Source organism: Taurulus bubalis, assembly GCF_910589615.1.
Source record: "Taurulus bubalis genome assembly, chromosome: 9".
In the NCBI taxonomy this organism is placed as follows: Eukaryota; Metazoa; Chordata; class Actinopteri; order Perciformes; family Cottidae; genus Taurulus; species Taurulus bubalis.
This window is the reverse complement of record NC_136597.1, coordinates 1,088,114-1,107,931: the sequence shown is the minus strand read 5'-3', so window position 1 is coordinate 1,107,931 and position 19,818 is coordinate 1,088,114. Positions and strand designations below refer to the sequence as shown.

Sequence of the window (19,818 nt, the reverse complement as noted above, 5' to 3'; positions counted from 1 at the left end):
TGGGAATGACGTGTTGCGTCACTCAGTGGAATGCGCCATAATCTGTTGCACATTAACAGCCTGCGTGCTGCTGATGGGGACTTTGCTTCTGTGCTCATTAAGAGTTTCCTAAAGTCTCTTGACTTTAAGCCCCGTTAAGCCCCAAGGCATTTTTTAGGATTTAGCTCGAAATAGCATACCCAAACTAAAAAGGGTGTATCTCTGCAACCACAAGGGCTATTTGAATAATTTTGGTGTTATAATAAAGGCAACCCTTGTGAGCTTTTGGCCAGATGTGTAAATATTAGTATATATGTTGCTGGCTAAGAGTAAATAAAGATTGAAACACAGAACAAATAGAAGTTCCAGGTCCGCCTATAGAAAAAAGCACTTTCAGGATGATTATCTCCTTGAAATGATGCTTCACTAAGAAGAAGAAGAAGAAGAAGCATTTCGGCACATTTGCGACATCTGTGACATTTGATTTTTTTCATGTAGCAAACCTTATATTTCACTTTCATATGACTTATGGTGTTAAATAAACTTGTATCAGTGTGGATTTACTGGGGGAAATGCATTTTTTCAACAACAAAAAAAAAAGGTTTCAAAATGTGCTGACTCAGCGATTTATGTTGCTGTGTTCTTTGGTTCATATCTCGGTGATGCTTTGCAGCAGAGGGATTTGGTGAATAGATTTGGAATCTGTGTGGAATTGTCTTGCTTTTTGCTATTTGTCTTTTTCTGATAGCACCAAGCTACGGGATGCTAGTTCTGGAAACATGCAGAGTGGGCTGACTCGTGACAAAATTATAACTATTTTATTTTAATAATTATTTTAGTTGGTGTTTGAGTTGTGTTGGAATGGCTGACTAATTATTGTAGCCCAGGGTCTCTTGTTTAATTTGATGTCTAGCATCAATATATTTTTTCATGATTATTGTAATGTTTTACACAGTTTAATTAAAATTTAAAAAAAGGACCTATATAGGTCCATTCGGGGCTTAAAAGGTTAAGAGCTGCGGGTCTCATCTCTAGGAGATCACTGACAGCTGGAGATTTGTTATTCAGAAAGGTTCACACACTCCGGGATCTGACCCGGTTCCTCTGTTTGGGGGCTGCAGGGGAGCTGAGAGGCCGTAGAGTCCTCCACGTCTCACCACAAGCAGAGCTCAGTGCAGTTCATCTCTGTGACTTTATGACCTCAGGTCTGTCAGCACCACTTTATTGGTGAATATGCAGCAAACCATGAGTAGTAGATTAGACCTGTGGATTATGTGAGGAAAGCCTGCTATGCATTTACTTGCATTTGCTTCAGTGTTTCTCCTTCACTATATTTCATAAAGTATGATATACTTTTACTATGTTACTATAGTAAAATATTGCATCATCAGATACGTATATATAAAAAGAAATAAATGGATCTCGAAAAAAGAAAAACCCATTTCATTTAGATGTCATTTTATACAGTAAATTGGTGTAACATAGAAATGCGATGTTTATGAAGCGTGATCTTGATGGATGTCACGTGACTCGCTGCTCACTGGTCCTCTCTCTCCTTCCTCTGCAGACTTGTGACGAAGAAGGACCACTTCCCTTCCTCCTATGCCGAGGCGCAGTGCCTGTGTTCGGGGTGCGTCCAGATCCAGGCCAACAAACCTCCCAAGGAGAACCACGACTACAACTCCGTCCCCATCACCCAGACCCGGGTGTTCCTCCAGAAGGAGCTGTGCGAGGACGGGGTGACGTACCACCTGAAGCCGGTGGCCGTGAAGGTGGCAGTGGGCTGCACCTGCACCAGAGCCAGGAGCTCCACCTGAAGGGGCCCGTCCAGACCAGCTGCCCTGCAGCTCCCGTTGTGTTTGTTTTAAAATGCACCAAGTCCTCTGGAGTCTACCAGGGGTGTCAACGAGGACCGGCTGATGGAAGTCTGACAGCCGACACCCCTGGATACTTATTGAGGCTGTAAAAGTTGAAGTTTAAAAGTTATGTTAAGCCTATTTATTGTCACAATGGATGACGTCATAATTGATGTATTTATAATGTTTTTGTAGGATTTGTTTACAGCTCTGCCTCAGCGATGTGAACTATGTGTGTCTTTCCATATTGATGGCCTTGTCATCGGAGAAAATAGCTATTGTATAGTTTTGTAAAATAATAATTTAACAAGGTATGATATTTTAATAATGATTTATTTATTTGGTCTGTTTTAGATGTGACTTGTTTAGAACGCTAATGAGTGGATGAAGTTAACTCTGTATTTACTTATGTTGAATATCTTCACGGTTTTGTCCCAGTGGGACTTAATAAGTCTGATAAAGACGAAAGGTTCAGCTTCTTTGAAGCAAAATAAAGGAGAAATATTTTAAAAACAAGGCATTATTCTGTTTCTATATTCAAAGGCGATATGCTGATGCGGGGTTGGAGAAAGTCCTCGATGTCTGGGGGTTTCACTCGTGTTCAGATGGGGAAGCGTGGCTTTCCCTGCAGGCTTGACCTAAGAGTCGGGTATTTCTGCATCATGAGTCAGGCTGGAGCGGTCCACTGTCGTCTAACAAAGATATGAGGAGTAGTTTATTTGACAATACGAGGAGGAACTCGTACATAACTATTATTGACATGGATAACATAATGAAGTCCAAGACTTATTTCTATTGTGATCCAGGGCGTTTCTAGGATTGGACGAAAGGGGGGCTTAGCCCCTAGTGAACTTTTGGGGCCGTGGATATCCATTGTTTGAGACAGTTCATAGATTGGTTCAATCAGATAGAGTGATTTTGCTCTGTAGTTTTGCATTCATTCAGTATATGATAACATAAGAGACAGACCTTCAGGGTGAACCTAAATGTAAGCAGGTAGCCATCATTAACAACTACAGATAGCCACATTCTGTAACCACCTGTACTTACATTCCCTCTGTGCATCATTTACTATGAGATAAACTCCTTGGTGTAGTTTACTGTGAGATAAACTCCTTGGTATAGTTTACTATGAGATAAACTCCTTGGTGTAGTTTACTATGAGATAAACTCCTTGGTGTAGTTTACTTAAAGATAAACTCCTTGGTATAGTTTACTATGAGATAAACTCCTTGGTGTAGTTTACTATGAGATAAACTCCTTGGTATAGTTTATATGAGATAAACTCCTTGGTGTAGTTTACTATGAGATAAACTCCTTGGTGTAGTTTACTATGAGATAAACTCCTTGGTGTAGTTTACTGTGAGATAAACTCCTTGGTATAGTTTACTATGAGATAAACTCCTTGGTGTAGTTTACTATGAGATGAACTCCTTGGTATAGTTTACTATGAGATAAACTCCTTGGTGTAGTTTACTTAAAGATAAACTCCTTGGTATAGTTTACTATGAGATAAACTCCTTGGTGTAGTTTACTTAAAGATAAACTCCTTGGTATAGTTTACTATGAGATGAACTCCTTGGTATAGTTTACTATGAGATAAACTCCTTGGTATAGTTTACTGTGAGATAAACTCCTTGGTGTAGTTTACTGTGAGATAAACTCCTTGGTGTAGTTTACTATGAGATAAACTCCTTGGTATAGTTTACTTAAAGATAAACTCCTTGGTATAGTTTACTATGAGATAAACTCCTTGGTATAGTTTACTATGAGATAAACTCCTTGGTATAGTTTACTATGAGATAAACTCCTTGGTATAGTTTACTATGAGATGAACTCCTTGGTATAGTTTACTTAAAGATAAACTCCTTGGTGTAGTTTACTTAAAGATGAACTCCTTGGTGTAGTTTACTATGAAATAAACTCCTTGGTATCATTTACTATGAGATAAACTCCTTGGTATAGTTTACTATGAAATAAACTCCTTGGTATAGTTTATATGAGATAAACTCCTTGGTATAGTTTACTATGAAATAAACTCCTTGGTGTAGTTTACTATGAGATAAACTCCTTGGTATAGTTTACTATGAAATAAACTCCTTGGTATAGTTTACTATGAGATAAACTCCTTGGTATAGTTTACTATGAAATAAACTCCTTGGTGTAGTTTACTATGAAAACAATCCTTGGTGTAGTTTACTATGAAATAAACTCCTTGGTATAGTTTACTATGAGATTAACTCCTTGGTATAGTTTACTATGAGATAAACTCCTTGGTATAGTTTACTGTGAGATAAACTCCTTGGTGTAGTTTACTGTGAGATAAACTCCTTGGTGTAGTTTACTATGAGATAAACTCCTTGGTATAGTTTACTATGAAAACAATCCTTGGTGTAGTTTACTGTGAGATAAACTCCTTGGTGTAGTTTACTTAAAGATAAACTCCTTGGTGTAGTTTACTATGAGATAAACTCCTTGGTATAGTTTACTATGAGATAAACTCCTTGGTGTAGTTTACTATGAGATAAACTCCTTGGTATAGTTTACTATGAGAAAAACTCCTTGGTATAGTTTACTATGAGATAAACTCCTTGGTGTAGTTTACTTAAAGATAAACTCCTTGGTATAGTTTATATGAGATAAACTCCTTGGTATAGTTTACTATGAGATAAACTCCTTGGTATAGTTTACTATGAGATAAACTCCTTGGTATAGTTTACTGTGAGATAAACTCCTTGGTGTAGTTTACTGTGAGATAAACTCCTTGGTGTAGTTTACTGTGAGATAAACTCCTTGGTGTAGTTTACTATGAGATAAACTCCTTGGTATAGTTTACTTAAAGATAAACTCCTTGGTATAGTTTACTATGAGATAAACTCCTTGGTATAGTTTACTATGAGATAAACTCCTTGGTGTAGTTTATATGAGATAAACTCCTTGGTATAGTTTACTATGAGATAAACTCCTTGGTATAGTTTACTATGAGATAAACTCCTTGGTATAGTTTACTTAAAGATAAACTCCTTGGTGTAGTTTACTTAAAGATGAACTCCTTGGTGTAGTTTACTATGAAATAAACTCCTTGGTATCATTTACTATGAGATAAACTCCTTGGTATAGTTTACTATGAAATAAACTCCTTGGTATAGTTTATATGAGATAAACTCCTTGGTATAGTTTACTATGAAATAAACTCCTTGGTGTAGTTTACTATGAAAACAATCCTTGGTATAGTTTACTATGAGATAAACTCCTTGGTGTAGTTTACTATGAAATAAACTCCTTGGTATAGTTTACTATGAGATAAACTCCTCGGTATAGTTTACTATGAAATAAACTCCTTGGTATAGTTTATATGAGATAAACTCCTTGGTATAGTTTACTATGAGATTAACTCCTTGGTATAGTTTACTATGAGATAAACTCCTTGGTATAGTTTACTGTGAGATAAACTCCTTGGTGTAGTTTACTGTGAGATAAACTCCTTGGTGTAGTTTACTATGAGATAAACTCCTTGGTATAGTTTACTATGAAAACAATCCTTGGTGTAGTTTACTGTGAGATAAACTCCTTGGTGTAGTTTACTTAAAGATAAACTCCTTGGTGTAGTTTACTATGAGATAAACTCCTTGGTATAGTTTACTATGAGATAAACTCCTTGGTGTAGTTTACTATGAGATAAACTCCTTGGTATAGTTTACTATGAGAAAAACTCCTTGGTATAGTTTACTATGAGATAAACTCCTTGGTGTAGTTTACTTAAAGATAAACTCCTTGGTATAGTTTATATGAGATAAACTCCTTGGTATAGTTTACTATGAGATAAACTCCTTGGTATAGTTTACTATGAGATAAACTCCTTGGTATAGTTTACTGTGAGATAAACTCCTTGGTGTAGTTTACTGTGAGATAAACTCCTTGGTGTAGTTTACTGTGAGATAAACTCCTTGGTGTAGTTTACTATGAGATAAACTCCTTGGTATAGTTTACTTAAAGATAAACTCCTTGGTATAGTTTACTATGAGATAAACTCCTTGGTATAGTTTACTATGAGATAAACTCCTTGGTGTAGTTTATATGAGATAAACTCCTTGGTATAGTATACTATGAGATAAACTCCTTGGTATAGTTTACTATGAGATAAACTCCTTGGTATAGTTTACTTAAAGATAAACTCCTTGGTGTAGTTTACTTAAAGATGAACTCCTTGGTGTAGTTTACTATGAAATAAACTCCTTGGTATCATTTACTATGAGATAAACTCCTTGGTATAGTTTACTATGAAATAAACTCCTTGGTATAGTTTATATGAGATAAACTCCTTGGTATAGTTTACTATGAAATAAACTCCTTGGTGTAGTTTACTATGAAAACAATCCTTGGTATAGTTTACTATGAGATAAACTCCTTGGTGTAGTTTACTATGAAATAAACTCCTTGGTATAGTTTACTATGAGATAAACTCCTCGGTATAGTTTACTATGAAATAAACTCCTTGGTATAGTTTATATGAGATAAACTCCTTGGTATAGTTTACTATGAAATAAACTCCTTGGTGTAGTTTACTATGAAATAAACTCCTTGGTATAGTTTACTGTGAGATAAACTCCTTGGTGTAGTTTACTTAAAGATAAACTCCTTGGTGTAGTTTACTATGAGATAAACTCCTTGGTATAGTTTACTATGAGATAAACTCCTTGGTGTAGTTTACTATGAGATAAACTCCTTGGTATAGTTTACTATGAGATAAACTCCTTGGTATAGTTTACTATGAGATAAACTCCTTGGTGTAGTTTACTATGAGATAAACTCCTTGGTATAGTTTACTATGAGATAAACTCCTTGGTGTAGTTTACTATGAGATAAATTCCTTGGTGTAGTTTACTATGAGATAAACTCCTTGTTATAGTTTACTATGAGATAAACTCCTTGGTATAGTTTACTTAAAGATAAACTCCTTGGTATAGTTTACTTTGAGATAAACTCCTTGGTATAGTTTACTTAAAGATAAACTCCTTGGTATAGTTTACTTTGAGATAAACTCCTTGGTGTAGTTTACTGTGTGATAAACTCCTTGGTATAGTTTACTATGAAATAAACTCCTTGGTGTAGTTTACTTAAAGATAAACTCCTTGGTGTAGTTTACTATGAGATGAACTCCTTGGTATAGTTTACTTAAAGATAAACTCCTTGGTGTAGTTTACTTAAAGATAAACTCCTTGGTATAGTTTACTATGAGATAAACTCCTTGGTGTAGTTTACTATGAAATAAACTCCTTGGTATAGTTTACTATGACATAAACTCCTTGGTATAGTTTACTATGAGATAAACTCCTTGGTATAGTTTACTATTAGATAAACTCCTTGGTATAGTTTACTATGAGATGAACTCCTTGGTGTAGTTTACTATGAGATAAACTCCTTGGTATAGTTTACTATGAGATAAACTCCTTGGTATAGTTTACTATGAGATAAACTCCTTGGTATAGTTTACTATGAGATAAACTCCTTGGTATAGTTTACTATGAGATAAACTCCTTCGTATAGTTTACTTTGAGATAAACTCCTTGGTATAGTTTATATGAGATAAACTGCTTGGTATAGTTTATATGAGATAAACTCCTTGGTATAGTTTACTATGAGATAAACTCCTTGGTATAGTTTACTACGAGATAAACTCCTTGGTGTAGTTTACTTAAAGATAAACTCCTTGGTGTAGTTTACTATGAGATGAACTCCTTGGTATAGTTTACTTAAAGATAAACTCCTTGGTGTAGTTTACTTAAAGATAAACTCCTTGGTATAGTTTACTATGAGATACACTCCTTGGTGTAGTTTACTATGAAATAAACTCCTTGGTATAGTTTACTATGAGATAAACTCCTTGGTATAGTTTACTATGAGATAAACTCCTTGGTATAGTTTACTACGAGATAAACTCCTTGGTGTAGTTTACTTAAAGATAAACTCCTTGGTGTAGTTTACTATGAGATGAACTCCTTGGTATAGTTTACTTAAAGATAAACTCCTTGGTGTAGTTTACTTAAAGATAAACTCCTTGGTATAGTTTACTATGAGATACACTCCTTGGTGTAGTTTACTATGAGATAAACTCCTTGGTATAGTTTACTATGAGATAAACTCCTTGGTGTAGTTTACTTAAAGATAAACTCCTTGGTGTAGTTTACTATGAGATGAACTCCTTGGTATAGTTTACTATGAGATGAACTCCTTGGTATAGTTTACTATGAGATAAACTCCTTGGTGTAGTTTACTATGAGATGAACTCCTTGGTATAGTTTACTTTGAGATAAACTCCTTGGTATAGTTTACTACGAGATAAACTCCTTGGTATAGTTTACTATGAGATGAACTCCTTGGTATAGTTTACTATGAGATAAACTCCTTGGTGTAGTTTACTATGAGATGAACTCCTTGGTATAGTTTCCTTTGAGATAAACTCCTTGGTATAGTTTACTACGAGATAAACTCCTTGGTATAGTTTACTATGAGATAAACTCCTTGGTATAGTTTACTATGAAATAAACTCCTTGGTATAGTTTACTATGAGATGAACTCCTTGGTATAGTTTACTTAAAGATAAACTCCTTGGTGTAGTTTACTATGAGATAAACTCCTTGGTATAGTTTACTATGAGATAAACTCCTTGGTATAGTTTACTATGAGATAAACTCCTTGGTGTAGTTTACTATGAGATAAACTCCTTGGTATAGTTTACTACGAGATAAACTCCTTGGTGTAGTTTACTATGAGATAAACTCCTTGGTATAGTTTACTATGAGATAAACTCCTTGGTGTAGTTTACTATGAGATAAACTCCTTGGTATAGTTTACTACGAGATAAACTCCTTGGTGTAGTTTACTTAAAGATAAACTCCTTGGTATAGTTTACTATGAGATAAACTCCTTGGTATAGTTTACTACGAGATAAACTCCTTGGTGTAGTTTACTTAAAGATAAACTCATTGGTGTAGTTTACTATGAGATGAACTCCTTGGTATAGTTTACTACGAGATAAACTCCTTGGTATAGTTTACTATGAGATAAACTCCTTGGTATAGTTTACTATGAGATAAACTCCTTGGTGTAGTTTACTATGAGATAAACTCCTTGGTATAGTTTACTACGAGATAAACTCCTTGGTGTAGTTTACTTAAAGATAAACTCCTTGGTATAGTTTACTATGAGATAAACTCCTTGGTATAGTTTACTACGAGATAAACTCCTTGGTGTAGTTTACTTAAAGATAAACTCATTGGTGTAGTTTACTACGAGATAAACTCCTTGGTATAGTTTACTATGAGATAAACTCCTTGGTATAGTTTACTGTGAGATAAACTCCTTGGTGTAGTTTACTTAAAGATAAACTCCTTGGTATAGTTTACTATGAGATAAACTCCTTGGTATAGTTTACTACGAGATAAACTCCTTGGTGTAGTTTACTTAAAGATAAACTCCTTGGTATAGTTTACTATGAGATGAACTCCTTGGTATAGTTTACTATGAGATAAACTCCTTGGTGTAGTTTACTATGAAATAAACTCCTTGGTATAGTTTACTATGAGATAAACTCCTTGGTATAGTTTACTATGAGATAAACTCCTTGGTATAGTTTACTATGAGATGAACTCCTTGGTATAGTTTACTATGAGATAAACTCCTTGGTGTAGTTTACTATGAAATAAACTCCTTGGTATAGTTTACTATGAGATAAACTCCTTGGTGTAGTTTACTATGAAATAAACTCCTTGGTATAGTTTACTTTGAGATAAACTCCTTGGTGTAGTTTACTATGAGATAAACTCCTTGGTATAGTTTACTATGAGATAAACTCCTTGGTATAGTTTACTATGAGATAAACTCCTTGGTATAGTTTACTATGAGATAAACTCCTTGGTATAGTTTACTATGAGATAAACTCCTTGGTGTAGTTTATATGAGATAAACTCCTTGGTATAGTTTACTATGAGATAAACTCCTTGGTGTAGTTTACTATGAGATGAACTCCTTGGTATAGTTTACTTAAAGATAAACTCCTTGGTGTAGTTTACTATGAGATAAACTCCTTGGTATAGTTTACTATGAGATAAACTCCTTGGTGTAGTTTAGGTTCAGCTTCAGCTTCAGCCCCCCCGAGCTTCAGCTTCAACCCCCCTCATTAGGCCTAATGGCGCCCCTGTTGTGATCCTTGGTGTCCATTAAAGCGACCGACGCTGCAGAAGAGGTGACGAGGCCCACTCTCAAAATAGTACACAAAATACTGAAGTCCCATTAGCTCCAAAAGCCTGAGTACAAAGGTTTAAAACACCAAAGCGACGGCACGCTGTCTGTCTTTATTCCATAACCAGTTATTATTTTAGTTGCTAGCCTTTTTCCCAGTAGACATGAGAAAAGTACAACAATAAAATGTGTAATGGCTGAATTCCATTTAGCTGCTCTGGTTTCAGGTGTTGATGCTCACCGCCACACCGAGTCCAAGAGGGAGGAAGTAACTCCAGGTGAGAAAATTCAATAACCGACTGAGTGCTTTTGGTTCTCCTTACAGGTGGTATTGTAGGTTAAAGTATACAAGTTAGTTGTGTGTTATTTTGTTCTGCATGGTGTCCAACCACGTTTTACATTTCCACACCTAAAGTAATGTTATATATTTATTATGAGTGAAGATGGTTATACTGTGAGTGACGTGAGATTCAGTAGGATTTAATGGGCAGAAAATTCAGATTATCATTCATTGTTTCAATCCATGTGAATAGTCTGTATTTATATTTCAATATGTGTATGTACATGTTTTTATATATATATAAAAACATGTACATACATACATACACATCAAAAAATCCTTCAACAAATTCAAACAATACCTGTAAATTGTTGTATTTATTACTTTATCAAAGCATTTTGTACAAAGTGATGATACATGAAGACTGTCATTGAACATGGAAGTGGGCGTGGCCATCTGGATGTGGGCGTGGCCACCGGGACTGGTTTATGTGGCAAACTTCTTCTGCCGGACAGGAGCAGGCAGCTGAGCCATGATGTCCAGCAGGGGGCGCTCCACCACAACCAGAGAGCGGTCGTCCAGCAGCCTCACACACATGAGGTGCTGCAGGGACAAGCATCACAACTGTTATGGGAACTGTACGATTCATGTTGCTGGTTCAATCATTTAACGGGTATGTTTTAGGTTGGAGGCAAACTTTCTACAGCGATATAAAATAGATAGTAAAAGACGAAAATATGATACACAATTAAACCAAGAACATTTTTATAAATCAGAGCAACAAAAAATAATAAAATACAATCTTTTATTTCGGTCCTTTTTCCCGTATTTTTCTGTGACAGGATGCTCATGCATGTGGTTTAATTCTTCAACACTTACAATGAGTGACTTTGTTGAAATAACATTGATTTAATTTATTTTCCAGACTGAAGCACATTTTCACAGCGTCTGCCTCAGATCAACGGTGTGGTTTAAGGGTTTTAAGGGTTAAACCCCGCGGAGCGGCCCGGTGCCGGGTCAGCGTACCTGGAAGCTCTTGCATATCTTGAAGGCGTGGCTGTGTGCGCTCCTCTCCGGCTCAGGAAGACTCCTCAGGGTCATCTGGTTGTAGAGCACATTCTTGGCTTCAGGGAGGGGCTGCAACACAAACACAGTCAGGATCATGAACCCGGTGGTGCAGGCGTCACAGGGGCCTGGGTTCCATCCCCGGTCTGGTCTTTGCATGTTCTCCGGCTAAAGGAGCCTCTAGGTGTGAATGGTTGTCTCTCTGGGCCCTGAGACAGCGGTGACCCGTCAGAACCCTAAAGAGGAGCGGTCTGGGCTGAGATGGTTGAACCCGTACGCACCAGACTCTGGTCGATGACGCAGAACATGAACATGTCGTGCAGGATGATGTGCGCCGGGTGTTTGGGGTTGAAGGCGACGTGGGTGACGGGCGTGTCTCTCTGCAGCCACAGAGGGTGCAGCCCTCCTTTCTGCAGCCGCCGGCTCCACGGCGTGTACTCCTTCTGCACCAGAGAGTACTCAAAGATCTACACACACACACACACACACACACACACAGTGAGAAACTATACCAAAGAATACACATGTATATAGATGCCTGTATGTATGCCTGCTTATATTCTGAGTCTCTTTTAAAAGCATATTCATTATTTCAAACTCAGCGTAAATGAACGTCATGAACACATGAATATAACACATTTACATGACTTTTACTAAACTTTTGGAGTTTAATTTTTTATTTTAATTTTTTTCAAGGACTTTTCCAGGCCTGGACATAACCATTTTAAACCTCCATGACTGTTCCAGGTTTTCCATGAGCGTAGGACCCCCGAGTGTAAACGTCACTCCTCTCATGACGGGAGCAGAGCCCTGTGTTTACCTGCTGGTCGGCGTGCACCACGACCACGCTGCTGGTCGTTGGGTTGATGGCGATGGCGGTGGGACACGAGGCGTACACGGGGACCGAGCAATGAAGCTGCAAACACACACACACACACACACACACAGTTTGTGGTGGTTGCTTTGCCACACGTCCACACAGACCTGGACCTCGCTCAGACTCACCTTCAGCTTGTGGAGGTCGTAGACCTGGACCTCGCAGTCCGTGTTGGCGGTCGCGAGCCATTTCCCGTCATCGCTGGCCGACAGCAGGTGGACCGGCTGCCTGGAGCCTGCAGGCGCCACACACACACACACACACACACACACACACACAGTGGAGAGGAAGCTGCTTTTGTGGTCTTCCACATCTCAAGCAAGAATTCATATCTCGTGAAATGCAACACTTTCCTTGAACGTGGCCATGTGAAGCCACTGAGTGGAAAGTGTTCAGGTACGACTGCGTTCTACAGGAGGCGTGTTGTATGTTTGCATGAAAAGAAATTCTGATTCCTTCCAGTCAAAGAGCAACTTAACATCGAAGCGTCCATAACTAGAATCACAGCCCTGTGAGTCTGTATGTCATCTCTTCTTGTCCTATTAAACGTGTATTTTTGTCATCATTACGGTCGTCGTGTCCACGGTTTGCTCTCCAGTCCGGTAAAGACGGAGCTGACAAGCTACGCCACGACCGTGATGATGAGATGAAGTCTCTCATACACGTTTTGTGAACCACACCGGGGATCGAACTGCCGACCCTCCGATAGGAGGAGGACCTGCTCACCTAGTGACAGCATTACAGAATGACTGACTCACCCGACTTGGCCTTCAGGGTGTGAAGGTATTTGCACTCCGGCTGGCTGAGGGAAACCACGACCACCGAAGAGCTGCTGGAGGAGGCGAAGAGCCTGGAGGAGTCCGTGGAGAAGCACAGCTGGTGGGCCGAGCGGAGGTCTTTGGGTAGTTTGGACACCTAGAGGGAGGAAGAGGAGGAGAGTGAGCTTCATCGTGGTCTTCATCACCTCCATGCACACGGACGGTTACAGCGCAACACTGAGCGAGAGCTAAAGAGAGCTAAAGAGAGCTAAAGAGCTAAAGAGAGCTAAAGAGAGCTAAAGAGCTAAAGAGAGCTAAAGAGAACTAAAGAGAGCTAAAGAGCTAAAGAGAGCTGGAGGGAGTTTACGCTACACATCCCTACGCTGTGTGAACACTAGTGATGGAGAGATGAAGCTTTGAAGCTTTGAAGCTTTGAAGCTTTCCATCCAGTCGGTTCGCTCATGGGCCGAAGCTTCACGGAGCTTCATCTGCTCTACTGCGCCACCAGGTGGACAATAGATGTAAAACAGGCAGTGATCATAACGACACCACGGCTTTGTGTGTGAAGCTTTAAATTGAATAAATTATGTTTGTGACGCCAATACATCAATTATTAACTTATTAATATTGTCTATCTTTATGATATAATGGTGGGGTCAAAATCAAAACTCGAAACCAATTGGGAAGAATGTGATGCGACTGTGGGTCGGTGGTTAGAATATCCGACTTTCAGTCAGAGCATCGGTGGTTCGAGCCTCGGCTCCGCTCGTCCATGTTGATGAGTCCAAATGTTTAAGTAAAAATAAGAACTTTTCCACAGTGCTGGGCTTTGAGACTATTCCTCCTGCTTCATAAAATACTTTCACAGCTCACATGAAGCTGAACAGAGAGGAAGGGGATCATTGAGTTTCTCTGCCTCTTATGTTTCAAATCACGGCAAACCCACGATCCATGTTCTGAATCAGTCACGTGGTGCGGCGGCTCAGAGGCTCCAACGTCACCGACACAAGCCTCCATACGCTTCACCAAAATCTACCTGGTGACTCGACACGAAGGACACATCACTAGTGAACAAGGACTGATCCAGAGGGTGTGTGTGTGTGTGTGTGTGTGTGTGTGTATGTGTGTGTGTGTGTACCTTGGTGAGGCTGACGATGTCGTTCTGTAGTCTGTAGAGACGGAAGCTGGTGACGGTGGAGTACGCCAGCCAGCCTCCGCATGGAGACAAGGCGCTGCAGCAGATGTGATCTTCTCCCTACAGAGAAACACACACACACACACACACACACACACACACACACACACACACACACACACACACACACACACACACACACACACACAGTTTTATCATCCTCACAAGGCGAGGAGACATCAGACACACAACAACCACGGGCTGTTAGTAGCTGTATGAGGACAGGGCAGAGAGCTGGAGGTCTACATTATGTCTCATCTTCAAGACTAGAAGAGTGTGTTGAGGTGGAATGAAGTCAGACCTCATACAGAACCAGTAACACAGACCAGCTTCACTGGTCTGTGTTACTGGTTTCAGCAGCTGGTGTTGATATTACTGCATACCAAACACACCGTGTTGACTAAAGCAGCATTAACCCCACCAGAGGCGTGGCTTCGTGTGACGGAAATGACTCAATAATTAAACTGAAGTGTTTCCATTCAAAGAAAAGCTCAACAGTAGAGATAAGACAGCTGGAACAGGTCAGAGAGATTAGACCCACGAAAGATAAACTCTAGTGTTTGGTTGAAGGGGACAACATAGACGTGTTGCACACGTGTTTATAGAATATATTACAATACACACTCCTTTTAGCTCTGCTTCGGTCTCCACCAACTTCAAAGAAAACTCTCCGTGTCTTCAGCTGCTGAAGGCATCAGGTGACACGACCAGCAGCTCATCCCAGTGATGACGAGAGATGCAGCATCACAGCCAGAGAGCTGCTCTCTGGTAGCTTCTTCTTTCTGCTATTTGGGTCTTTAGGGGTAAACTCAGCAGGAGGAACAGATGAAGAGTCTCTGCTCACTGAAGGAGTTCTGCAGAGACTCGCTGTGGGATGTGAACCCCACTCCTTCTGTCCATGAGGCTCTCAATGAAGGGATGAATCGCAGCGATGAAAACCAAAAGGTCAAATCCCTTGTGTTACATACTGCCAATAAAGCCGATTATGTAACAATAAATGAATCAGAACATTTTATATATGTACCGAAACTCACAAAAGCAAAAAATAATACGAGTCTTCAAATCACAGCCGGGGAAAAGTTAATGGACCAACGAGAATGGAGACGGCAGAGTTAAGCTTCCATACTGTCAGGTTAACACACACACACACACACACACACACACACACACACACACACACACACACCTTCCTCTTGAGCTGGATCAGTTTCTCTGGTTGTCTCTTCACAGGAAGACGATCACCAGGCGTTCCTGTTGTCAAACAGTTACACACAGTTACACACAGTGTGTACACATTCACAACTTCAGACCATAGTAGTGCATTACAGTGTGTGTGTGTGTGTGTGTGTGTGTGTGTCTCACCATGTCCATCACTCTCCCCGAGTCTCCACAGCTCCAGATGATCAGGGAACTGGAAGAGCAGCAGCCCGGCTTTCTTTGCACAACAGACCAGGCTTCTCTACACGGGACAGAGAGGAGCAGGTCACCATGGGGACAGGCATGATCTACACCGGTCACCATGGAAACAGGCATGATCTACACCGGTCACCATGGGGACAGGCATGATCTACACCGGTCACCATGGGGACAGGCATGATCTACACCGGTCACCATGGGGACAGGCATGATCTACACCGGTCACCATGGAAACAGGCATGATCTACACCGGTCACCATGGGGACAGGCATGATCTACACCGGTCACCATGGGAACAGGCATGATCTACACCGGTCACCATGGGGACAGGCATGATCTACACCGGTCACCATGGGGACAGGCATGATCTACACCGGTCACCATGGGGACAGGCATGATCTACACCGGTCACCATGGAAACAGGCATGATCTACACCGGTCACCATGGGGACAGGCATGATCTACACCGGTCACCATGGGAACAGGCATGATGAAGTACATTTCATAAAGTACATTCAGAAAGTATTCACTCATCATATTTTCCATGGTTGCAGCAGAATGCTGAAACGATTTGAATACATTTCTCCGTCTCTCTGCACTCACACACAATGATGAAGGATGATTCTGATGAATGGATGAATAAACCCTCACCACTCAGTCAGTTAAACGTCTGCATGGAGTCGATCACTCTAAACATGAACTCACATGTGGGAAAGCCACTTTGCGCATAGCGGACTCCCGGGTGTTCTTCTCCACCTTGTCCAGCAGGGGGCGCACCACCAGCTGGGTGTCCATGCCTGAGGAGGACACACACACACACACACACACACACACACACACACACACACACACACACACACACACACACACACACACACACACACACACACACACACAGTTGGAATCCTTCCAGAATAAAGACACGCCCACGTCAGACTAGTCATGTGACACCAGAAGGCTTTAAGGCCGAAGCGGAGCCAGGCTCTACTTCCTGGAGCCCTCCAGCGCTTTCATGGATGACTTTGGCTTTAAAATAGTTGGAAGTCGTCTCCTAGCACCAACTTTCTGATTTACATCAAATTTGCATGGACATCCTTCCAATAGTTAGTGAGGTATTTCAGTCCAGTCATCACATGGAGGGGCGTGTTCTACTTTAATTCATTCACCTGGTGCCGTATCTAATGCATGGAAAACGTTTAAGTACTTTTTTATATACTTTTATTTTATATTCAGTCTGTATATTTAATATTCTTCTTACTGCTTTTTTATTTTGTTTTATTACCGTTTATCTTTTATTTACTTGTGTGCACTGCTGCTGTAATCCTGTAATTTCCCCACTGCGGGACTAATAAAGGATTATTTTATCTCATCTCTAATTAGTTTTGACCCCAACACAAGAAGAATTAAACTATCTCATAATTTACATTCAGACGCCAGAGGAGAAAACTGTTGGAACCATAAATACCGTCCCAGTTTTAATTGGTTTTCTACTCCATGAAAGTAAAACTAGACTACTATCTTTCTTTGGAACCAATCAAGCTTTAGTGTGTGTGTGTGTGTGTGTGTGTGTGTGTGTGTGTGTGTGTGTGTGTGTGTGTGTGTGTGGACTCTGACCTCCAGACACCACGGCCGTGTCCGTGTGGACGAGCGCCCTCACGTCGTGCGAGTGGTTCTTGAAGGTCCGGGTTCGGACCCAGTCTTTGTTCTGCTGGTCCACCGTGGAGGAGAGGAACTGGAACTGAACCACCGTCCCCTCTGACGTGCCGGCTATCAGGCTGCTCTCGTCCTGTTAAACACCGCGGGAGTTTCACATCACTGATTCTCTGGGATCTCAACCAGCCTCAGCCGTGCACCGTACCTGTGACACCGCCAGAGCCAGGACGTCCCACTTGGTGACCGGGTGGGTTCTGACCAGGGTTCCCGTGAGTCCGTCCCACACCTGGACCTTTCCTGCCGAGTCCCCGCTAACGATGGTGTGGTCAGAAAGGAAGGCGACGCTCCACACCACCACCTCTTTGCTCTTGGCCGCGCCGCCGCCTCTCTCCACCAGCAGCCGGTGCGTGGCTCGGCCTGAAGCCACGGGAGACGGGACGAGATCACGAGGACGTTCAGGAACACACAGCTCCTCTTCATGCGAACACGTTAACGTCATCTACTCACCCGTCTCTGCATCAAAGATTCTGATCATGTCCATCATGCCGGCAGCGATCAGTGAGCCGGAGGGATGCCAGCAGAGAGAGAGGATGCGACCTGAAGGGCACGAGTCAAACGCTGACGGTCAGTCGGGTTGGCACCAAACCAAAAGTATGACTATGACACGATGCCTTAAACATCACGACGCCGATACTTACGATACCACAAATACTGGTATATTTATCTATAATAGTAATTAATAAAACGTCTGGATGGTTCCTTTTGACCAGCTTTTTGAACTCTTAACAAACGGCATTAATAATAGCCTCCACAAGATATTAATGAACACTACGCGATGCCGCTCTGATCGCTCTATTTTAATGGTATCGAGACTAAAAATATGCAAACTCGTATAGTTTTTAACATACGGGTACCGATGTGCCGCTAAACATTAACGCGTAGTCGGGTTCATTTGTTCCAAATCAAAAGGGAGAACAGTTCTGGCCTGGTTTCATTTGTCCTGGGAGGAAAACAATAATGAATAATTATCACTACAGTTAAAACTAGTGGTCCTGATGTCCGGCAATCATCAAAGATGTGTTTCTCACATGTTGGGTCACAATAAGTGTAACCATCTGAACACATGCATGTATTCATTATGCGAGCATGAATATGTATTCCTGAAGAGACAGGCCTCTGAGCAGCTCGCTTTACCTTTTTGCCGGTCGAGGTTTCTCTGAAACTGAATCCTCTCCTCCAGGACTTCGAACATCTTCACGGTGCCGTCCTCACAGCCGACCTGAGGGACACGTCAATGGATTAGCTCCTCGCCTCAAGGCCACACCTGGACCTGCACCCGGAGGCGCTAGAGCGTCCGGTCCGGACTCACCGCGAGCAGGGTTCCCTGGCCGTTGCCGCTGATGGTCCAGATCGGCCCCCCGTAGGCCTCCACCGTGGAGCGGGGCCTCAGGTTCTCCAGGTCGTACTCCGTGATCTCTCCGTTCAAGCCGGCGCTGAACAGACGCTGACCGACCCAACAGAGCGCCTCCACGGCCCGGCCGTCCTGCCCCGGGATGACCTGCGACAGAACCAGAGGGCAGGGTCTCGTTTGTGTTCTTTAAACGTTCATTACAAGCAACAAAGACCCCGAGGACCTGGGACACGGTTCATAACATCCTGACCAGTGGATCCATGACTTTAAACCAAATGTCATGACAAACATTTAGTGAAGTCTGGGTGTAAACAGTAAAAAGTGAGTAAATGTAGTATTTAAACTAACAATGAGAACACAAAGCATACAGTAAACCTTAAATGACTCAAATGAATGAGACAATAGTTTGATGAAAAGAATAAACATTTATATAGATGCCTGTATGTATGCCTGCTTATATTTTGAGTCTCTCTTTTAAAAGCATATTCATTATTCCAAACTCAGCGGAAATGAACGTCATGAACACATGAATATAACACATTTAAATGAACACATGAATATAACACATTTACATGACTTTTCCAGGTTTTCCATGACCTTATGAACCCAGTTATAGTAAAGTCTGTTCATACTGTTGTTCTGGAGGCTAAATAGCTACGTTAAAAGCTGTAAAAATGTCAGTGTAAATGAACGACATGAACACATGAATATAACACATTTACATGACTTTTACTAAACTTTTAAGTTATTTTTTTCGAGGACTTTTCCAGGCCTGGCCCATGTTATGTCCCTGCTTCACCAGCAGCCCCAGGGTGCCGCTTGTCCGTTAATAGACGTCCATCAACAGAGTCAGCAGAGTCTCGTGGACCCTCCAGCCGCACGTGGGTCACGTGGGACGGGGTCCGGTGAGGTACCTTTTCTTGGAAGTAGTTGTCCGCGAAGTTGAAGACCTCCAGGGCCCCGTCGGCCCGGGCCACGGCCAGCCGCTCGCTGCGGCGGTTGAACGCCATGGCTCGGATAGCGGCGGGCATGTAGTCGAAGAACCGGACCCGGTGCACCGTGAACTCTCCCATGGCGACTGAAGACG

The 19,818-nt window shown here is 41.2% G+C and overlaps 1 protein-coding gene across 1 annotated transcript; it reads right to left on the bottom strand.

Annotated features, from left to right (window-relative positions):
- Window positions 1–10,746: 10,746 nt before the first annotated feature.
- utp4 (UTP4 small subunit processome component) lies at window positions 10,747–19,804 on the bottom strand (the record flags this gene model as incomplete). The annotated part of the gene is made up of 16 exons (XM_079223092.1): window positions 10,747–10,959; window positions 11,383–11,493; window positions 11,703–11,888; window positions 12,242–12,337; window positions 12,427–12,533; window positions 13,057–13,213; window positions 14,195–14,311; window positions 15,438–15,502; window positions 15,614–15,710; window positions 16,373–16,464; window positions 17,282–17,453; window positions 17,526–17,737; window positions 17,828–17,917; window positions 18,515–18,599; window positions 18,690–18,878; window positions 19,646–19,804. The coding sequence occupies 16 exons, from the start codon at window positions 19,802–19,804 to the stop codon at window positions 10,843–10,845; spliced, it is 2,052 nt and encodes a 683-aa protein (XP_079079218.1). The 3' UTR covers window positions 10,747–10,842.
- Between the last annotated feature and the right edge of the window lie 14 nt (window positions 19,805–19,818).